The 21271-nt window shown below is 37.6% G+C and overlaps 1 protein-coding gene across 1 annotated transcript in view; it reads left to right on the top strand.

Moving 5' to 3' along the window:
• The window catches only part of LOC129240671 (janus kinase and microtubule-interacting protein 2-like), a 90546-nt gene that overhangs the window by 48228 nt on the left and 21047 nt on the right, over positions 1-21271 (top strand). Inside the window, exons 2-3 of the mRNA XM_054876640.1 lie at positions 19383-20739; positions 20793-21042. Of these exons, the coding sequence (XP_054732615.1) occupies positions 19952-20739; positions 20793-21042 (1038 nt within the window). The 5' untranslated portion in view covers positions 19383-19951. The remainder of the gene's footprint in view (positions 1-19382; positions 20740-20792; positions 21043-21271) is intronic.

The raw sequence follows: 21271 nt of genomic DNA, 5'->3' as shown, positions 1-21271 counted from the left end.
TTATGCCAAAGTCGTTCCCCTTTTTGTGATTTTCTCTTGATCGAGAATAGATGACTCATTTCGATACCGCGTCAACAGTGTTCAGTATACCCGTAATGTTAATGTAACGTTGACTATCAGTACAAACTTAGTTTACTATTCAATTCTGAGCGGGAAATAGGATATTGAGTTGTCTTAAATATGTAAATGCAAATGGAATTGAAATGTCTATGTCTATGATATATTTTTTCTTGCTCGTGCGGTTAATCGCGCTTTTTAAATTTTTGCCTGTTTTCTGGCTTAATTTTCGAAATGGTGAACCATTTTTATGGAATAGATAGAGGACTCTTATTATATACTACTTTCAGTGAACTTTTAGCAGTACGGTCCGTACTTTTGATAGCATTTTTGTTTATACTTCTTTTTTTGTTTGGACGTTTTAGGGTCGCAGTATCTTACCACACATGAAAACGCATGTTTAATAATATAGAGAAGTAACTCAACACTTTATTTTTTTGAGATTTTATCATAAAATGAAATAATGAGCTAATGAAAACCGGCTGTCGGACCGAACTCAGTCTAATGGAATACGCAATAATGAGACGATGGTGGAAATAAATGCTTTTACACAATTTTTTTTTTTTTTTTGAAATCTACTTGTTCAATAAATTAAATTTTCTACTCACAACAGAAGCGACGGAGGCCTTCGGCTAACCTTTCCAACCGATGATGTGAAGAAATTTATGAATTACCTCTTTTAGAAAGTTATACCTTGCCTATAAATTTTTAAAGGTCGAATTTTTTTGTATCTTGATGGGGTCGGGGTATTCCAAAATCTCTTGTCGACGTATTGGGTTGTTCGGAAAGTAACTCCGTTTTTTTGTGGATATATCGAGCTTCGAGGTTAAGCCCAGGCCTTTCAGGTAGTCATAAACAGTTGAATTCGATAAATTGAACCTCTCACCGAACTCACGTGTTGTTATTCGCCGGTTTGCATCAACTAATGCCATTATCACGTCTCAATCAGCTTCCACCAGCCTTCCAGAACGTGGTGCATCTTCGACATCAAAATTGTCGGATCGAAATTTTGCAAACCAGTTCTGACACTGTCGTATTGTCAACACATCTACTCCATACACATCGGTTAATTTCTTTCTGGCGGGCTTTCTGAACATAATTTTTACCTTTTCTATAGCAAAAAAGTAAAATATGACAAAAATGCTGCTTATGGCTCTCCATACTTAAAAGGGCATCGACCATAAACTGCTGCGTAAAATCAATTGAACTTATTCATACACAAGCCTTGCTATATCAGCTGTCAAAACATATTATATAATGACATTGCGACTTAAGGGTGAAGTTAGCTGTGAAAAAATACATTTAAATCCTCCGGCGGGAAAAAACGAAATTACTTTCCGAACAACATAATAGATTGCTGGGCAGATTAGGATGTGTGTAGGCCTTGGGGTATTCGCGCATAACGGATAAGTAGATAACTCAAAAATCGTTGTAGTAGATAGGCATGGCCTTCTTTGTTGAAATGAAAGTGCATCAAAACAATTTTTCACTATCAAACAAATACATCAATATTTTTTTGCAAGGCAGAAGTAATTAAAATTAAATTAAAATACCAAATTAAACAACTACGTTCTCCTTTCATCGCTTTCATCGGATGTTAGGTATCTTGGAGTGATACTTGACTCCAAGCTCCATTGGAAGCTACACATTGGAAAATGGGTAAAGAAGGCCAGCATAGCTTTCTACTCCTGCAAATCTACGTTCGGTAAAAATGGGGACTCAAGCCACAGGTCGTGCTATGTACAACGCAGTGGTTTTGCCAATTTTTACGTATGGATGACTGGTTTGGTGGGAAGCCCTTTGGAAGAGCTATAATATCACTAAACCAGGAAGGGTGAGAAGGACTGCACGTATTGGCATCACCGGAGCATGTAAAATTTGTCCCAGTTCCACCCTGAATGTCCTTTTGCACTTATTTCTCATCGACTTTTACGTTATTCCATCGCAACTCAGAGCACAATCAGGCTAAAGGAGGTTGGCCTCTGGAGGCAATCTCTCAAGGGACATGCTAGCATTTTCGGGCAGTTAACACAGCATTTGTCCGAACTTCGAACAGATCTCTCTATCCGCAAACTAGAGTTTGAGGGTCGTGCTATGGCAATCTTTCCAAATAGGCAGAATTGGATCGAGGGGAAAATCACCAAAGCTTGCACCTCTGTCTTCACTGACGGTTCCAAGATGGAATCGGTAGTCAGAGCAGGGATTTTCTCTAAATCACCCAATTTATCTATCTCCTAGTGTTTTCCAAGCAAAAGTCTTTTCAATTCTGCAGGCATGCTCAGGGAATGCGGGAGCGAGGGAGATATTAACATTTTCTCCGGTAGTCAAGCCGCGTTCAAGGCCCTGTCGTCGCCATGGGGCAGAACGAAAGAAGGAGATGAAATCTCTAGCGTGTGCAGGTCACATTTCACTGATCTGGGTTCCCGGACATAGGAACCTAGAGGGAAATGAATTTGCTGATGAGCTTGCCAGGAAGGGGACTGAATTGGCCTCACAGACCTCCTACCCGTTGTTAAAGGGGAACTGTTCAAATTATTTCTCTGGAAAGCGCAGAAAAGATGAAGCTCCATTTCTTCATGTGCTATTTCGAAAACCCTTTGGCCAAAGAACAATATACAACTCTTAGCTGTGTTTACCGGTTAGCTGTGTTTGCCGGTCACTGGACGATTGGCAAACACGCGGAAAAGGTAGAGCTACCATTTAACCCCCATTGCAGAAGCTGTGGGGACCTTTCAGAGAAGAAGACTGTAGATCACCTTCTCTGTAAATGTTCGGGCTTGGCAGCTTTGGGTGCTCCTTTCTTCGACAGCCTGAGGTAGTGCGCCAACCTAAAACCCATCAATCTTCTCCATTATATCAAAAGAGTATAAATTATTGTATTGTATTTTTTAAACAAAACTGAAATACTGAAAAATACTTCGTACGAAAAGATAATAAGTTGAATGAATTTTTAATAAATTTTTTAGAATAAAAATTGTAAGCTAAAATAAAATAAAGTACCCTCTCCTAATTCACATTCATATTTTTTGTAGCATATTTTTAAGCCGGTTAATAATTATGCTTTGTTTTCCTATTTATATAGGGTGATCAATTAAGAGGAGTTTTTTTCATTTGCGTTTTTTTTACAGATCGCGCGCGAGTTGTGGCAAACTGTCATCGTGGATTTGTTGAACAGCGTTTGGCATTTCATCATGGAAAGACTCACACCGCAACAACGTCTACAAATTGTTCAACTGTATTATGAAAATCAGCGTTCTGTGCCATACAGCTCGTGAAACAATGACTTTATTGAGAAGTCATTTCGGAGAGCAGCTGATTTCACGTTTAGGACCTGTGAGTTGGCCACCAAAATCTTGTGATATCACACCTTTGGACTTTTTTCTTTGGGGATTCGTGAAGTCCAAGGTCTATGCTGATAAACCAGCTACGATTGAAGCTCTGGAAGCCAACATTACGCGTGTTATTCACGACATACCAGTCGAATGATTGAAAATTGGACCTTCAGAATGGACCACCTTAAGCGTAGTTGCGGCCAACATTTGAATGAAGTCATATTCAAAAAGTAAAAGTCAAAGAATGTCCTTTCAAATGATAAATAAAGGTTTTGAACATAATTTACATTTTTGTTTTTTTTTAACTATTGAAAAAAGCACCTCATGATTGATCACCCTATAGTTTGCAGTTAAAGTAAACTTTTCAAAATGATCAAATTTTTATTTCCTTTCTACAAAAGTTCTAAATTTTTGAAATACTTCTGTATATTACGAAGGCGTAGGCGATCATACAATTTTACTACTAGCCTGCCATCCCAGAGGTTGTGGGTTCGAATCCCATGTGTCCTCGCACTTTTCCAAATTTACCTACTTTCCCTGTTTCAAAAAAAAAAAAATAAAGAAATAATAATAATAATAATCTCATACCTCAACCCCAAAAACTTATCCTTTACATCCTTACTCTCGCACAATAGTCAGCGCATTATTTGCATTGTGGCTGCTAAAACAAGCAAAAACAAAGAAAAACACACAGTTACTCATTGCATTTGTGGTGCCAGCAAGAGGAAGCGGGTAATCGCGGTAATAGCGCAGATACACCAAAATTTAGCGAAGTCTGTGCGATCCTTCTGGCAGAAAAATGTAAAACATAGATGGCGCTCTAAACAGTTAGAAAGCGTTGTTTCTAAGCAACGACATGTGGGCATTCCCACTACTAAGGACAGGTAACGGCAAGCTAATCACCTACTCTGCCAGAAAGCAAAAATAGATTAAGGAAACCAACGCAAGACAGAGTCGAGGCCCTATGCTTCCGAGTGCAGTGAACAAGGAAAGAAAAAATTTAAATATGTACTTTTAATTTATATTAGTTGCAATTTCATGATATACATCTCGATTTCTCGCAGTCTCCTATAAAGTTTCTGTGCTGTCGATTCCGGTGCGTTGCCTCATATTTTTTAGTCAGGATAGTTGCTTTCTGCCTGTGCCACATTTCTTTTCTATTCTTCCTTGCAAGATTAGTTGAATCAGAAGATATTTATTGTTTTGTATAATATGAATACGTAGTTTTCCTTCTCTTGATCGTAGTAAGTCTTTCACGAACATTCTCCGCAGTACTTCAGCATTTGTTATTCTATCGGTCCAGGGTATTTTTAGAAGTCTTCTACTTGTATATATCCATATCTGAAATACTTCTTTTTTGCTTATGCCAGTGGTCATAATAGTACATATCGCCATAGCATACAGTAAAACATATAACTCGCGACATTTAACAAATCGAGATTATTGAGCACTTTTTTGTATTTAAGGGGACCCGATGGTCTAGAAATTTCAAGAAATTGATTTTTTGTGTTTTCGATATTTCGAAAGTATATTTAGTATTTTAAAAATATACAGTGAAATTTTTATGCGGCAATTCCCACTATTATAGCTTCTACAGCCCATTAACTAGGTGGAGAGCGGTCCGCGCGTAATTTTGTAATGAATTTAAATGCAAAAGTGATTATGAAATAAATTCAACACGACAAATAAATTGATTGTTGTTTTTTATTTTGCCTTCACAAATAAATCAATTCTTTTTTTCGAATTTGACGTGACATTCTAATGTACAAAATGTTCTTGTTGGCCTAGCGCCACCACCTTTAATGAATTCGCTTTGCAAGAAATTGTGTTTTTTGTGTTCCAGTTCTTCTGGATGTTTACGCTCAATTTAGAGGGCATTTCGTGTGTACGCTTAGTTGCCCGAAACTTGCTCGACATTTGAAAAAAAAAACAGATCTATTGCTAAAAACGCAAATTATCAGGCTGCCTCTTACCCAACTAAATTGTACAGAATGTCTGTAATATTGTAATGTATCAAAAGTGACACATAAAGACCAACCAGATGTACCAACCCACGAAAAATATTATTATTAACAAAAGATGCATGTAATTTGCGATGGTATAGTTGAGGTCAGACACTAATTGTAAAAATCAATTCAATGTGAATGTTTCGTTTGTGCGTTTAACATTCGACCGTAGTGTCGGTTTCTATTAGGCTTCGTGGGCAATTTAAATGTGTGTAAAAATACAAAAATCAAAAAAAAGAGGGGGAAACTAACGTCAGACATAAAATCAATAATGAATTAGTTATTCAGGGGATTTATTTTATGTTTAACAGCAAAGCAAGCGAAGAAAGGGCAAATGAATATGTAAAATGTACATACAAATATTAGTGAATAGTGTTTGCTGAAACGTTTAAATATTTTCTTGAAACGCACAAAAGCACTTACAGAACTGAATATTCACGCCATCGTGCGCCATATGTATATCTCACTTACACCTTTTTTGATACAGATACGATTTTTTTGTATAGTTTTGGTGGCAAAAAAACGTAAAACGAGCATTTTTGGCGAAAAATTTCGCCATATTTGTAAGTGAAAAACAACCTTAAAAAAAAATAAAAAAAAACCAAGGGGGGGGGGAGGTATTTTTGATTTAGAAAACGTGTGCCAAATTTGAAAATAATCGGTTGAATAGTTTCGGAGTTGTGATTGGCACCGACTTTTAAGAAGTCGTTTCGGGAAAAACGCGTTTGAAAAAATGACTCTGAAAAATTAGCTATAAAGGCTATAACTTTGAGAGTTCTGCTCCGATCCACTTAAAATTTTGACACAACATTCTTGAAATGATTTACTATAAGATGAGTGAAGAAAAAAATTTCGATTTTGTATAAAATATGATAAAAGGAAGCGAACTTAATTTGAAAATACTAAAAATGAACTGGGTCATTGGACAGAATACCAAACTTTCCATATACGACAAAATAATGATATACAATTAGCAACCAGTGTGGTCTTATGGCGCACAAATTTGGGGTTGTGCCAGTCAAAATAATATTAAAATAACCCAACGATTTCAAAATAAAATTCTCAAAAACATTGTGAACGCACCTTGGCACATTCACAATGCAGATATTCAGCGAGACCTCAACATTCCTACGGTCGCTGAAGTTATTAAAATGCAAGCAGAAGCCTACTCTAAGAGGCTCCAGACGCACGTAAACGAGTAAGCCAGCAAACTTCTCAACACCGCGGGCCTAACCCGACGACTCCAGCAAAAAAATCCATATGATCTTATTGGTAGTTTATGTAAAGAGGAGATTTTAAAACTCTCTTCATAAAAACCCCACAAAATTGTTAAAATCATACTACTTGTTAGTTTCTTTTAAGCTACAATAGTTGTAGTGTCTACAAATATTGTATACCTATATATTATATATGTAAATGTTTGTAATAAGTGAGTGACCAATTGTTTCGTGTATTCCGGACTAATTTGCTTCCCCTTTGCAAGTATCGCCTTTTTAAGATCAGATTTGTTATGGATGCCATATTTCTTATATTAGTCTTCATCTTTGTTTTTTTTTTTTTGAAATGTGTGGACACTTTTTTGTATTTTATGTTAAGAAATGAAATAAAGCAAAATAAATAAAATGTCTGCATACTCTGTTTTTCCATTTACGCAAAATATTATAGAAAAACTCGTATCTGTAGCCAATAAGGTGTGAATGACGCTGTACATAGGTATATACAATTATATTTTCACAATTTTTACAATTATTATTGTCCTGACACTAAAACCTTCATAGAAGTTCGTTAATAGCGCATCTAATGCCCATCAAATTGGATTATAGCCTGACATCTCGCAGGCTTTCAACAAGATTTTCAACTCCTGCTCTAGGAAAAAATGTCTTTACATTTTCCGAATTGCCTATCGCATCACACGATCCATTTTTGCAAAGCTTCAACTTGATTTCATAATAAATTTTCTATGAGATTAGGCTACTCCAAGTAAACTTGAAGCTGACTGCAAATACTGAATCAAGCCAATTGCGCTTTTTTGCGATTTACACGATTCACGTATTTGTAGTTTTTTGGCATTGATCTTAATAGCTTTACTATAGATTAAGTAGTAGCACACACAAAGCATGTATAAATGTTTGTGGATATGTTTGTGGATATGTATGTATAGGGTTTTTCAGTAAGAGCGCTTCAATTTTTGAACTTTTTTGAATAAAACACAAACGGTTTGACTTTTTCAACTAATTTTTTTTTTTATTATCGAGTTTGAACATATACATTTAAGTATGAAATTCGATTTCTTTTGCATGACCACCGCGTGCACGTTTTACGAAGTCCAATCGTTGAACCCAATTTTCGACCACTCTTTTGCATAAATCGGCCGAAATTCCAGCAATTTCGCGTTCAATATTGGCTCTGAGCTCACAAAACGTCGCCGGCTTGTTACTGTAGACCAATGACTTCACATAACCCCAAAACGGGACGGCTTGTTAAATGGACCGTAAAATGGCCGTAATGCTCTTAAAGTAGCAGCAACAGAACGATTATTTTCATAAAAAATTTGCACGATTTGCAATCGATGCTCAAGTGTGTAGCGTTCCATGATGAAATGTATACTAATGAAGTTTACAAATGACAAGCGAAAAATAAAAAATATTGCGTCGTTCGCCCTCCCTATTGAAGCGCACCTATTGAATAACCTTTTACATATAATATTTGAGGAATGCTGCCGTCAGACACGTACATATGTGCGAAAAAGTTCGATGAACTCCATTTCGGCTTGGAAAGGGGATTTTCCTAATCTTTTGAAAAAGGTATTAAAACAACAAGCGAATAGCAAAATGTTTAGTAAAGTAAAATAATTTTTTTTTTATTACAAGTCAATAGTACAGAGTAGAAGGAAAACCATAGATACAATATTTGCTTTAATTCATTTCTCATTGATTTTAACTTTTCTCTAAGAATAAACACTTAATGTGTCATAGAGGCAATCAAGATTACTTTGTCTGCGATTATTCGCGAATAATCGTCGACGCTCTAAAAAGTAGCCTTACAGGGAGAGGCAAAAAAATGTTGCCATTGCATCATTAGTCCAGTCATTTTGCCACCTTTGCGCCTAAAACTTGCTTATATGAAATAGTTCGTCAAACGGTGAGACAAAGAAAGCGAGACAGTTTTATATTTCTGATAAATCAATACATCCCAGCCTTGGTGAGGTGGCCACCGTAGCCGTGTGAGTTGGTGCGTGTCTATCATTCGAAAGTGCGTAGGTTCGCATCTCCGTGCATGAAACCCAAAAATGATAGACACATTTTTTTCTAATAATGGTCAACCCTCGGCAGGCTAGGGCAAACCTCCGAGTGTGTTTCTGCTATGAAAAAGATCCTCAATAAAAAAAACTATCTCCAGTGCGAAGTCGGCTTAAAACTATAGGTCCCCTCATTTGTGGAACAAAATCAAGACACCCAAAAAAGATGAAAACGAAGGGTAACGGAATTACGAAATATCTAACACGATCCAATCAATGGCAATTCAAAACACTCATCAGTGCCTACATTCCGCTTACACAAAACTTTATTGAAGCTGCTATTTTTTCCATACTCCCTCTTTCACATGGACCCTCGATACTTCTGGGGGACTTTAATGCTTGAAGCCCATTGTAAGAATCTAATAAATCTAACGCTCGTGGTGCTAAACATTATCATGCCCAAAAACTTAACCATTCTCAATGACGGATACCCTACCCATTTCTTCAGCCATAATTCCTCCTTCCCACATTGACCTAACTCTAGTTTCTTCTCACCTAACTAACAAATGTAATTGGAAAAGGATTACTTACTGAAGTTCGTTCTAAGCTACTTCGTACCAACTTATTAAAATCACCGAGATTCAATACTGATGCCGCTAATTGGAATCGATGTGAATCTTTATACGAGGAAATGTTTTAAGTGCTGGAGCAAAGGGTTAACAAACAAAGAATCTGGCGTTCCCATAAATTATCTCCATCTTTAGTCTTGCTCGTGGCCTATAAAAAAGCTAATGTCAATTCAAAACATCCGTGAAAGAAACCAAAAGGAAGGCAATATCCAACTTCGCTTCCGATATTAACCCATCCTCTACAACAAAGAAAAAAATTTGGCTAAGATCAAAGCTCTTACTGTTATCCCCTCATCACCCTTAAAACTTATTCAACTAACCTTAAAACTTATTCAACTGCTCTCTCATAGCGGCCTCAGACATAGCCAACACTTTTGGTAATACTTGGTCTAAGTAGGCAGGAAATTCCAGCTTCCCAACTGACTATACTAACAGCAAAATTTCAATACTAGCTCGTCAATAACAACCATTAAATGTCTCAAGGGATGCAACTTGTTGGGAAACCAAATTCTCGAACTTGAGTTTGCTCTTCAGCATGCTAAAGGGAAAACGCCTGGTAGGAGGGATCGTATATCCTACCCTATGTTACGGAATCTTCTAAAATCTGTTAAGAACGCATTACTATCCTTATATAATAAAATACTTACTGATGGCATCTATCCCCATTCCTGGTTATCCGCTTCTTTCTTTCTGATTCCGAAACCAAATAAGCCCCCAGAACTTATTAATAGCTATAGACCGATTCTCCTCCTTTCATGCCTTGGAAAAATACTTGAAAAAATGCTAACACAACGTCTAATGTGGTTTATCTCTAAAAATACGGATAGCTCCAATTCCTTCTAAAATAAAGGGTGTTTTTTTAGAGGTTAGGTTTTCAAGATGAAATAAAACGTATATAATTTAATGTTATGGCCAAGAATTTAGCTTTCTTATAAAGATAAGGGTTTGCCATTATGTTTTAAAAATGATTTCGGGCAAGTGGCCGCCGCGGCTGGCTCGAATAAATTCCAGCCGAGAGGCCCAATTTTCGACCACTTTTTGCAGCAATTGGGGCCGTATGTCAGCAATAACGCGCCGAATATTCTCTTCCAAGACGTCAATCGTCTCGGGCTTATCTGCGTAGACAAGCGACTTCACATAGCCCCACAAGAAATAGTCCAGCGGTGTTATATCGCACGATCTTGGAGGCCACGCCACAGGTCCACGGCGCGAGATAATGCGCTCATTAAAAGTTTCCTTCAATAAATCGATTGTTGCGTTGGCTGTATGACATGTAGCGCCGTCTTGTTGGAACCAAAGGTCGTCCACATCAACATCGTCCAATTCAGGCACGAAAAAGTCATTAATCATGATGGCTCTATAGCGCTCTCCATTGACTGTCACATTATGGCCGGCTTCATTTTTAAAGAAATATGGACCAATGATTCCCTCTGCCCATAGAGCACACCAAACAGTCACTTTTTGAGGATGTAACGGCGTCTCAGCAATGGCTTGTGGATTATGTTCACTCCAAATGCGACAATTTTGCTTATTGTCAAATACCCATTCAACCAAAAGTGAGCTTCATCGCTGAACAAAATTTTCTTCGATGCGTCGCGCGAACCGAACCATTATTTTCGTAATAAATTTGCACGATTTGCAAACGTTGTTCAGGTGTAAGTCTATTCATTATGAAATGGCAAACCAAACTGAGCATAAATCAAGTGACAGCTGTCAAAAAGACCATCTACGAAAAAAGTAGTGCCAACTTGAAAACCTAACCTCTAAAAAAGCACCCTTTACTTCATAGCCAGTCTTATCGTCTAGTTTGGAACTATCTGTTTAATTCTCCCCTCTTTCTCGGTGTCTGAAACTCTCTTCTTGAAGGTATGCTCGTCTTGAAGGTGTGTTTTGGAATACAATAGTCTATTTCTTGTTTGTGACTATTCAGAGTGGGCAAAATAGAGGCATGACCAAACCACCTGTAACCAAACCAAGAGGGTAACGAAATTACTAACTAGCAGAGCTTTGACATTCTGCTAGGCGAACGTACAATTTCAAACGATAACACAACGCTTTAAAATTTTTGAAATTTTTTATGAAAATGATCGATCTTTAAGGGGGAGACTGCTTTAGAGGCTTCAAAAAATCGATTTTTTCGTGGTTTTTTTTGGGAAGGAAAGAAATATTCGATTGAAACGAAATTTCAGGTTTTATTGTTATATATTTCAACAGTCTTCTCAAATTTTTCATTAAAATATATGTCATGTTGTGCCTGGTACAAGCATTTTGCCGAGGCGCCTCGAGTGTGCCTGTGTCGTGCGGCGAAAAAGATGCAGGTCGAAATTTGGAACCCAAAAACCCAAAAAAAATTTTATTTTAGTATAGTATAGCTTCTAGTTAAACCAAGAAAATTAAACAAAAAGTGAGAAATTCGACAATTTTTCGCTTATTAAAAAAAATTAATTTTTTTGGAAAAACAAATTCACTTTAGAAAGTGGGAAATCATAACTTTCTTAAGGCTTTTTAGGTTCAACTAGAAGAGAATTTAATTCCGAATACAATCAATGTTATCTCGTTTCTATAGGACGTTTAACTTTTTCCCTATCTTTCCCGCCAATTAGGAAAAATCGCAAAAATAAACAAACAAGAAATCGCAAATCGAGCGATTCAGCCGCTCGTATACCTGCTCGACGCTTGCTCACAATTTCTTCTGTAACTCCGAAAATATTTTGAATTTGGTTCTGAAATTTTGGTTAGTTTGCGAAGACATTTATGCAAGCCTCTAAAGCAGGCTCCCCCCTTAAGAAGAACCAGTTGTCCTTTTTTTGTTAGATTTTGCTTGACTTGTCTTGTTCCTTCGAAAAAGTAAAAAATTTAATTATTGCATCGTTTTACTCAAACTACGACTCACCGTCAGATAGATAAAAATAATGGTGGATAATAACTGTTGAAAACCGGGTAAGTGAATTGAATTTGAATTGAAGAGGATGCTTCTAAATAATATAATTACTTTTAAATTACTTTAAAATTGCTCCATTAATAACCGTTAGATATATCCAGATATTACAAAGTTTTCATTTTTGCTACGCGCTCACTTTTATTTACGCAAGAATTCGCTCTTAAAACAAAATCGAACAAATTGCCACCGTTTAAGGCAGTGACGCGAGAAAGTCCCCACCTACACTTGTGGGTATTCGTGTTAAACCTTTAGCGACTTCAACAAATGATTGCCTATCCGCACCCTTAAGAATGTTTCATTCTCGTATTTTATTTGTTTAACTTTCATTGAACGCTTAAGTGTGGGTGTACGCATTTGTATGCTTGAATGTATTTATTATGTCACCGCAAGTGTGTATGTACAAACAGATGTCTTATCCAAGCGCACACACACATTAACACATACAAGCGACCATTGTTGGTGCCTCTGTAAGCCTTAAAAGCACAGTTTAGTTGGCGCCTCTGTTGCATATCAACAAGTCAATGTCTGAAAATGTGGCGAAGTGGCAAAGGGCATGTTTTCATAACATGGCCTATTGATTTATGCCGTTTACATGCATACACACACACAAACATGCATATGTTAATAAAAACATAGAAGGCACTAGAAATAGTAGTTTCCCAAATTTTATTATTATTTTGGCATGAAAATACGAGTTCCATTAGGTTCTTGTGCCATTGCTTTGACAGCCTGTTTGGCGTCTATGAATAACTTAATTAATAAATTCTTTATGACCATAGCAAAGTTAAGTGAATTGGATGTATGGAAAGAAAGTAGCTTAAATTATAGCCATACATCTAAGCAGATTTGTTTGGAGTTCGTTTCATAGCAAGAATCAATAAATGTTTTGGGAGCCATTAGATATGAATTGGGCACCTTCTCTGCTTTCACTGCCTCAGCAAAATAGGATTGCTTACTAGGTTGTTTTTTTGCAGTTTTATAAGAGAGGACTTTGCTACTAGCCTAAATTCTTTGTTAATTTTTATTATGTTGGTGCAGCGGCGTAACTAGGGTATGGCAAGCAGGGCACGTGCCATGGGTGCCACTCTAGGAGCAACTCAACTTTGTATATTCAATCGCGATTTTGAACTTCGATTTTAAATAAAGATACAAGAAGTCAGGATAGTCGACTTAAAATTAATTAAAAAATTATCAGAAAATAATATTACACATACAATTGATTTCGAAAAACTTAATAGTGAAATACAAAACCTGACTCAATACCATGACATCGGACATCTGAAATTTGATGAGAATTCCGGGAGGACAATAGTAAGCAAAACAACCAGGCTAGAAATAAATAAGCTTGGTTGGAAATATTTTCAAAACTCTGACGGGCCATTTCTACCAACAAACAATCGTCCGATGACTCAAAATTGGTTCAAGAAAAAGTTAGGAGATGGACGGGGTGAAGAAGTTACTCGATCTTGTCTGGTGTACTCCCCGTTCAAGAAATCGGAATTTTGTCTTTGCTGCATTCTGTTTTCAAACTTTGAACTTCAGTCTTGCTTGGAGAAAGAAAGTGGATTCACCCAGTGGAAGGCACCCGAGAGGATCATCATTCATGAAAACTCCAAGAATCATCGATAAAATTTTGCACAGTGCAAAGAAATGGAGCTCCATTTTACTCGAAGTGAAGGTTTTGTTGATGCACGAATATTGTCGCAGTTCGAGGCAGAAAAACTTAAATGACGTGAAATTTTGACAAGGATTCTTCATTGCATCGAGTTTCTAGCTACGCAAAATTTGGCTCTGCGTGGACATAGAGAGTTACATCATACGCTTGACAACTCTAATGCCGGAAATTTTCTTGGTTTGCTGAAACTAGTATCTGTATTCGATCCACTTATGAAAGAACACCTGAGAAAAACACCTGAAAGTATCAGAATGAATTTCTTCACCTTATGGCATCTGCTGTACGCCAGCGTTTACTTAAAAGCATTCATGTGGCCAAGTATTATGGTCTCATGTCGGAAGTCGTGAGTTTCGAGGACATTAATTTTGAACAAGCAAAAAACGGTACAGGTGAAGAAAACCTTTCTTGGCTTTATTGAAATTACCGCGAAGAATGCTGCTGTAATTAATGGATGGGCACAAAAATGGCGTAAATGAAAAACTGACAGAAATAGAAAGACGTGCTTTGTTTGTAAACTGTGACAATCACTCACCCAACTCAGTTGGTGTACAAGCAGCAAAACAAAATGTAGCAATGGTCACTTTTTTTGGAACGATCGAAAGTCTGTATGCATTTTTTCTCGTTCAATACAGCGTTGGGAAAAACTTAAGGAGGCTATACCAGTTGTCATCAAATCCAAATCTGAAACCAGATGGAGTGCAAACGTAGAAGTAATAAAGCCAGTTAACAACCATTTGGTTCAAATTCCGGAAGTTCTTGAAGCAATGACCGACGACAAGATTCAAACAAGAAGTGATGGCCAGCAACTAAACAACCGAATGTTGAAGTATGATTTCTTGATTTTGCTGGTATTTTGGTATAAAGAGACTGCAAGATCCCACGATGAATTTTCACGATGCTGCTGAAGATTTTAAGGATCTTCAAAATGATTTCGAAAATGAAAAGAAGCCATCGTTGATAGTTCCCTCGAGGAAGGGATAATTTTATGTCAAAAATGGAACGTTGCAATTGAAAGCCGCGGAAGAAGAATAAAAAATATGGATGGTGAGATTTCGATTGATGCAGGTTTGAGTGCCATCAAAGAAATGAAAAGGGTCTTGAAAGAAACAGCTGATCGACTATTTCAAGAAATGAACTGAAGATTCGTACGGTGGAATTAAATCGATGAAAAATTTGAATTCCTCCTCGATGTCAAAGATCTTATTTACCAGGAAAACGAATACGATCTCAAAAAAAGTGCAACGAGTTAGGTCAATTCTACGTGAATGATATTGATGGAAATGAACTTTACGAAGAAATTCTTGACTGCAGGATGTTGACTGCCAGAAACTATTTTTTTGCTGCCATGGGCGCTACGTACCTGGAGGGTACGCCTCTGTGTTGGTACATTCCTCATATGAACGCATTTGAAGTTTTATTTCAACCTGTCAATTCATTCTTTGTTTACCAGCCATTTAGTGTCGGCGTGCCCCAGTATTTTCTACAATGAAAAAAAACCAAGTATCGTGCAGTGATTGAATTTTTATTTTTGGAAGGTTTAAAAGCAAAGGAAATTGATGAACGAATGTGAATTTAAACGTGTTCGTACAAGCCCTGAAGACGATCCACGTCAACGGCGTCCAAAAACAGCAACAACACCTGAAATCGTAGAAAAAGTACAGGACATCGTATTGAAAAATTATCGAGTGTCCGAAAGAGATTTAGTAGAGGGCCTTTGGCATCTCATTGGGCAGTGTTAGCAATATTTTGACTGAAACACTGGGTTTCAGTGTCAGAAAGCTGTGTGCACAATGGGTGCCCTATTCGCTAACAATGGAAAAAAACAAAGCCGAATGGGAATGCTACTCAAAATTTAGGTAGCAACCGTCGTATAATGTTGAAATATGGTATCAAAGACTTAAGACTTATAATTAAGGAGTTATATAATTAAAGTTCGAAGGCCAAAAAAAGCGAATTTTCCAGAATTTCCTTAATTTATTGATAAACAAATTTGTACACATATTATATTATCTTTTAACTGTGTTTGAAAACTTAGTATTAGTAAAAATATTTATATGGAAAGGAGCTACAGCTGATTTTCGGCAGCTGTTCTCAAAAAAGACGTTTTGCGGTGACCTCTATATCTATGAACTGAAAATTCCTCTGAAATTAAAAAACCAAATAGATTTCTTTAAAATAATGTTAAATCTAGTAATAAATTGAAGGAATAAGCAAAATAATTTTTTTTTAAAGAAATCGCGGTTTCTAAAAAAAAAAATCGATTTTTGAACAAAATTTTGCCCTTAAATTGTGTTTAAAGAGGTTATCTGTAAAGTCGGTTTACTGACGATAGTTTAACGTGACAACGTCATAAGAAAATACTGATGGAATGGTTGCATTTTTCAAAAGAAAACTTTAATTTTATTTGTTTGATAGATATTTTGTATGGATATAGAGAAGGAGGTAAATGGAATTGCAATGGAATAGGTCAAGTTACATTTACACGAACGTGAAAAATGTCGAAACATTTATCAAATTCATGAAAGATATGTTCAATTTCGATTGTGCATCAGACTTTAATAAGTCAACAACACGAAGAGGCACCATCTTCAATTTGACTTTTTCAAGAAACATTACACTCGAAACACTCCCTTTCATATTTCCTACTTTTCCTCTCATCGTGCTATTCTCAACAGAGAAATGGTTCATTACCATGCACACAGGAAGAAGGCATGTGCAAATACAAATATTGTGCCTCTTTGTCGTTCGTTCCTCGCTCTCGCTTGCAGTTGAAGCAAGGTAACGACGCATTTTTTGGTGCGTGCAGCTGGCTACATCGAATTATGAGACGTTATCACGTCAAAAAAAAAAAATAATATTTATTGGTGAGAAAAAATATTCGATTAATTACTAAAAATATATATTTAAGAAGCTTGTGTTAAAATTTGAGACTGATCGGTTTTGCCGTTTTCGAGTACTGTTGGTCACTGAGTTTGAAAACACCATTTTGAGAAAAATGGTTGTTGTCATTTGTTGCCAGATCCGGACTATAAGGCGGATGCTTAAGACCGGCGTTCGCTTGCCCCAGGAGCTTCTTGTGAGTTGCAAATGATGTGTGTAGCCCGGCATTGTCCTGATGGAACGCAAAACTTCCTCTATTGACCAAAGTTGATTGCTGCTGGAAAATCGCTTCCTTCAGACATTGCAAAGATAGATTTGAATTAAGAGTTTGCCCGTAGTGTAGTAGCTCGTATTTGATTTTGAGTTCCCAAACCCACACAACACACAGAAATACCTTCCTGACCATCAATTTTTACATGGCCATCTCCTGCGCTTGCTCACGACAATTCGACTACAACCGTTTTTTATTTATTTATTTAAATTACAATAGTAAGGCAACTAGCAACCAAAACGAATAATCCATCGGGTTGATGAATTTGAGAGCCACTGTGCGGACGTTATGAAGTTCGGAACGCTGTTTTTTAGCCATTTTTGGTTCACTCGAGCTTTGTGAGACGGTACCGAGTCCTGTTGAAACGTCCATGGTCTGCCACCGAAATGTTTGTCGGCCCACGGCTTCAAAACAACCTACTTTCCCGACTGTCTTATGACCAACTAACAGACAGCTGATGCGCGAGCGATCTGAAGTAGGTTACACTCCCAGTGCCGGACCCTGTAGTATATATAAAACGATACTAATAAGCAATTTTCGTTTGCGAACTTGATAAATTAATTTGTTTTAAGGATCATTCTTCAAAGTAATCGCTATTCGCTCTCCATAAGGCCTGCTGCAGTTGTGCGTCTTTGTCGTCTTCGAGAAGAATTCAGTGGACGTAAGCTGGATGCTGCATCGTTGGCATGATTTTTTAGTCGCTGTTTGTAGGCTATGGCAAATTGCATCGTTACTTCAGTCACATCTGGTATGCCAAGATCACGATGAAGGCCGCATTCCTTATTAAGGGTGGTTAAGTTTCAAGGGCCGGTGCTGATTTTGAATTAAATACAATTTTTTAAGAAAATTTTTGTAATTTCTCTTTATTATGATGGAACAAAATATCGGCCAAATGGCCACCGCGGCCTCAGCGGCACACCTCCATCCGATGGTCCAAATTTTCGATGACGCTGAGGCATAATTAAGGTTCTATGCCGTTAATGTGCCGAACTATCTCATCTTTTAGCTCTTGAATTGTTGCTGGCTTATCGACGTACACCTTTTTTACAAATAACCCCAAAGAAAGAAGTCCAGCGGTGTCAAATCACATGATCTTGGCGGCCGATTGATATCGCCGCGACGTGAGATTATTCGGCAATCAAATTTTTCGCGCAAAAGAGCCATTGTTTCGTTCGCTGTGTCACAAGTGGCACCGTCCTGTTAAAACCACATATCGTCCACCTCCTTATTTTCAAATTCGGGCCATAAAAAGTTCGTTATCATCTCACGATAGCGAATACTATTCACAGTAACTGCCTGACCGGCCTCATTTTGGAAAAAATTCGGCCCAATGATGCCGCCGGCCCATAAACCGCACCAAACAGTCACTCTTTGTGGGTGCATTGGTTTTTCGGCAATCACTCTTGGATTATCATTCGCCCAAATGCGGCAATTCTGCTTATTGATGAATCCACTGAGGTGAAAATGTGCCTCATCACTGAAGATGAAGTGCGCGATATGCATTTTGATTTGAACGCCCGTTTTCATAATAAGCCTGAATAACTTTAACGCGTTGCTCGATTATGTATCTTTCCATGGTTCAAATTGAGTTAGTCTGAAATTAAAAAATGTCAAAAGAAATGCAGAAAAAACTTGACATTTAGGTGTGGTTCACATTCAACATCGGCCCTTGAAATTTAACCACCCTATATAATGTAGTATGGCGCTTTTACTGTGCTCCGCAGAATTTTGTGTTGCAAACTTTCGACTCAAGTAATCACAAAATGTCTCAGAAGACTTTGTAGTAAGAAATTTTATTTTTCTAATATATTTAGAATGGTCTGATCTGCATTCATACACTACGAGAACCGGTTACTAAAGCTCTCTGTTAGCAAAATAATGCATTTCTTTTTACAAAAACCATATTTTTTTAATATTATCATCCTCGAAATAATCGAGTTTTTATTATTTAACAGCTATACCATCGTTCATTTCATTAATATTAAGAGAGTGCCAAATTCAAATTTAACGTTTATGTTGAGAAAAGCATTCACGACCGAGGATCAAGTAGTTCGTTTAATTTTCATTGCATATTTTTAGGCAGTTTCACAAATGTGTGCTTTGAATGGCTCGCAATCGAGGTGCGCTGCTTAATGGTAATAATTGCACACAAATAGTTGGATAATGCAAAAAATTAAATTAATAAATAAAATAAATAATAAAATATTTTCCAATAGGAGACAGAAATGCATGCGCACATTTTTTAATTTTATTGACATTTTTATAACTTTTTTCCAACATACATACATACATATAATTCAATAACAAGACAACGAGACTAATGCGATGTTATACATTGTTTCCTTTCTTACAGATAAAACGCGCCTAAGGAATCCCAAGAAGTGCCATTTAGAATTGTATGCGGACATATGAAATAAAGCGCAGATTTGAGACCAAAGAAAGCATCCGCACATACAAATTGAGCGAAGGAAACGGAAATGCTAATTAGCTGAAAATTCTTTTTTACATTAAAGAGGAAGTAGCAGACAATAAAACTGAGAGAAAGAGCATTCGATTAATATTTATTTATTTATAACAAATAACCGAACTCAATTGGAAAATTAGCATTGAGTTACAGGCACTCGCACTCAAGTATAAGAAAAGTGACAAATACATACACATACATACACACATATGTATATAGACGCACGCACTGCACCGATGAAAATTCAATTCCTAGAAATTGATCGCTTAAGCCAAGTAGCAGTTTTTGCAGTAATTGAATTGCAATAAAGTAAAACGAGACGGCGAGTAACTTTCGAACGGGTCGGACTTACCATAAAATTAGAATTTAGTATTTCATACCTATTCAACGAAATTCATACAAATCACGAATTTATTATATCTTTGTATGAATCAACTACAATCAATTAGAGAGTAAAAATGGCAGATAAATATACAAAAACAACGACCTCTAGCAGCGTGTTAGATGGAAAGAACGACAGAAAAAACGCCACACTAACGCCAGCGTCGTCCCAGTTGCCCAATGGCGTCGCTGGTTGTGGCGTTAATCCCAAAAATGTGCAAATCCTTACGAAGCTGGCCAATAGTTTGAGTGAAAGCTACCAACTGGTCAAGCAACGTCAACAGAAATACAAAGAATTGAGCTCCAAAATGGGTGGCATCGATGCGCCACAGCTCATAAGCTATACCCAAGACTGTGATGATCCTGGCGCTGGTGAGTGGCAGGAAGTCAAGAACAAACTGAAACGCAAGAAAAAGCTTTCTGCCTCGCTCACATCCGTCAACGACTCGGTCAACCAGGAGAAGCGCACACGCATCGAAGGCATTCAGCTTAATTGTCGCGGCAAATTGCACATCAGCGAACTGCCCAAGCTAGTGCCGCAATCGGCCACACAAAGCTATGTCAGTGTGGGCGTGGCACAACGCGCCGAGCGCTGGGGTGGCACCAAATCGAATACTTCACACAATTCCGCCACCGCAGCGCCTAATAAACAAATGCATGCGAACGTTGTAGTGCCAACAGCGGCGGGTGCAGTCACAGCCACAGGCGCCACTGCAGCAGCGCCACCACCGCGCCTCAAACGCAAACTGCAGGAAAATGTGCAGACCATACAAAAGCTGAATGCGCTCACAGAACAGCTTAGGCTGGAAATCAATGAACTGAAGTCCAGCTTGACAACCGAAAGGGGCGCTGTGCGTGTATTGCGGTAAGTGTGTGTGTGTAAATTTCCTGAATTGTATCAAATATTTTTTTTCATAGCGCACAAAATGAGTCGGAGACACGAAAATGGAAAAATGAAGTAAAGAGACTACAAAATGCCGTGGAGCTTACGAAGAAGAACAACACAACGCCGCTGGTTGGTGCCAAGAAGCCGCCAACAGAAGTTAGCGCTGAGAACCTGCCAAATGCGGCCACAGCTGGCAATGTAACCAATTACGAAGTACAAAGACTGACAAATGAAGTTTTAGCGCTGAAGGAGGCGAATAGAGCTTTAGAAGAGCGAAAAATGGTAAGCGAATGAAATGCGTTTTGCATGCGGCCTTAGATTTACGGCATGAACTAATATTTTTCTTGCGTGCTTGTTTTTGTGGGTTCTTTGTGGGTTGTTTTTCACTTTCACTAAGCGTAAAGTAAAGCGCAAAATGACCAAAATGTTATTTTTCAAATGTATAGTTTGTAGGCTTTTCATAGTTCCTCTAGTTCGCATAGTCCTACTTACGCATCGCGAAACAGTTAAG

The sequence above is a fragment of the Anastrepha obliqua genome, chromosome 1, assembly GCF_027943255.1.
Source record: "Anastrepha obliqua isolate idAnaObli1 chromosome 1, idAnaObli1_1.0, whole genome shotgun sequence".
NCBI classification, from domain to species: domain Eukaryota; kingdom Metazoa; phylum Arthropoda; class Insecta; order Diptera; family Tephritidae; genus Anastrepha; species Anastrepha obliqua.
Note: the sequence above shows the minus strand (reverse complement) of the source record. Positions and strands in the feature narration are given on the sequence as shown.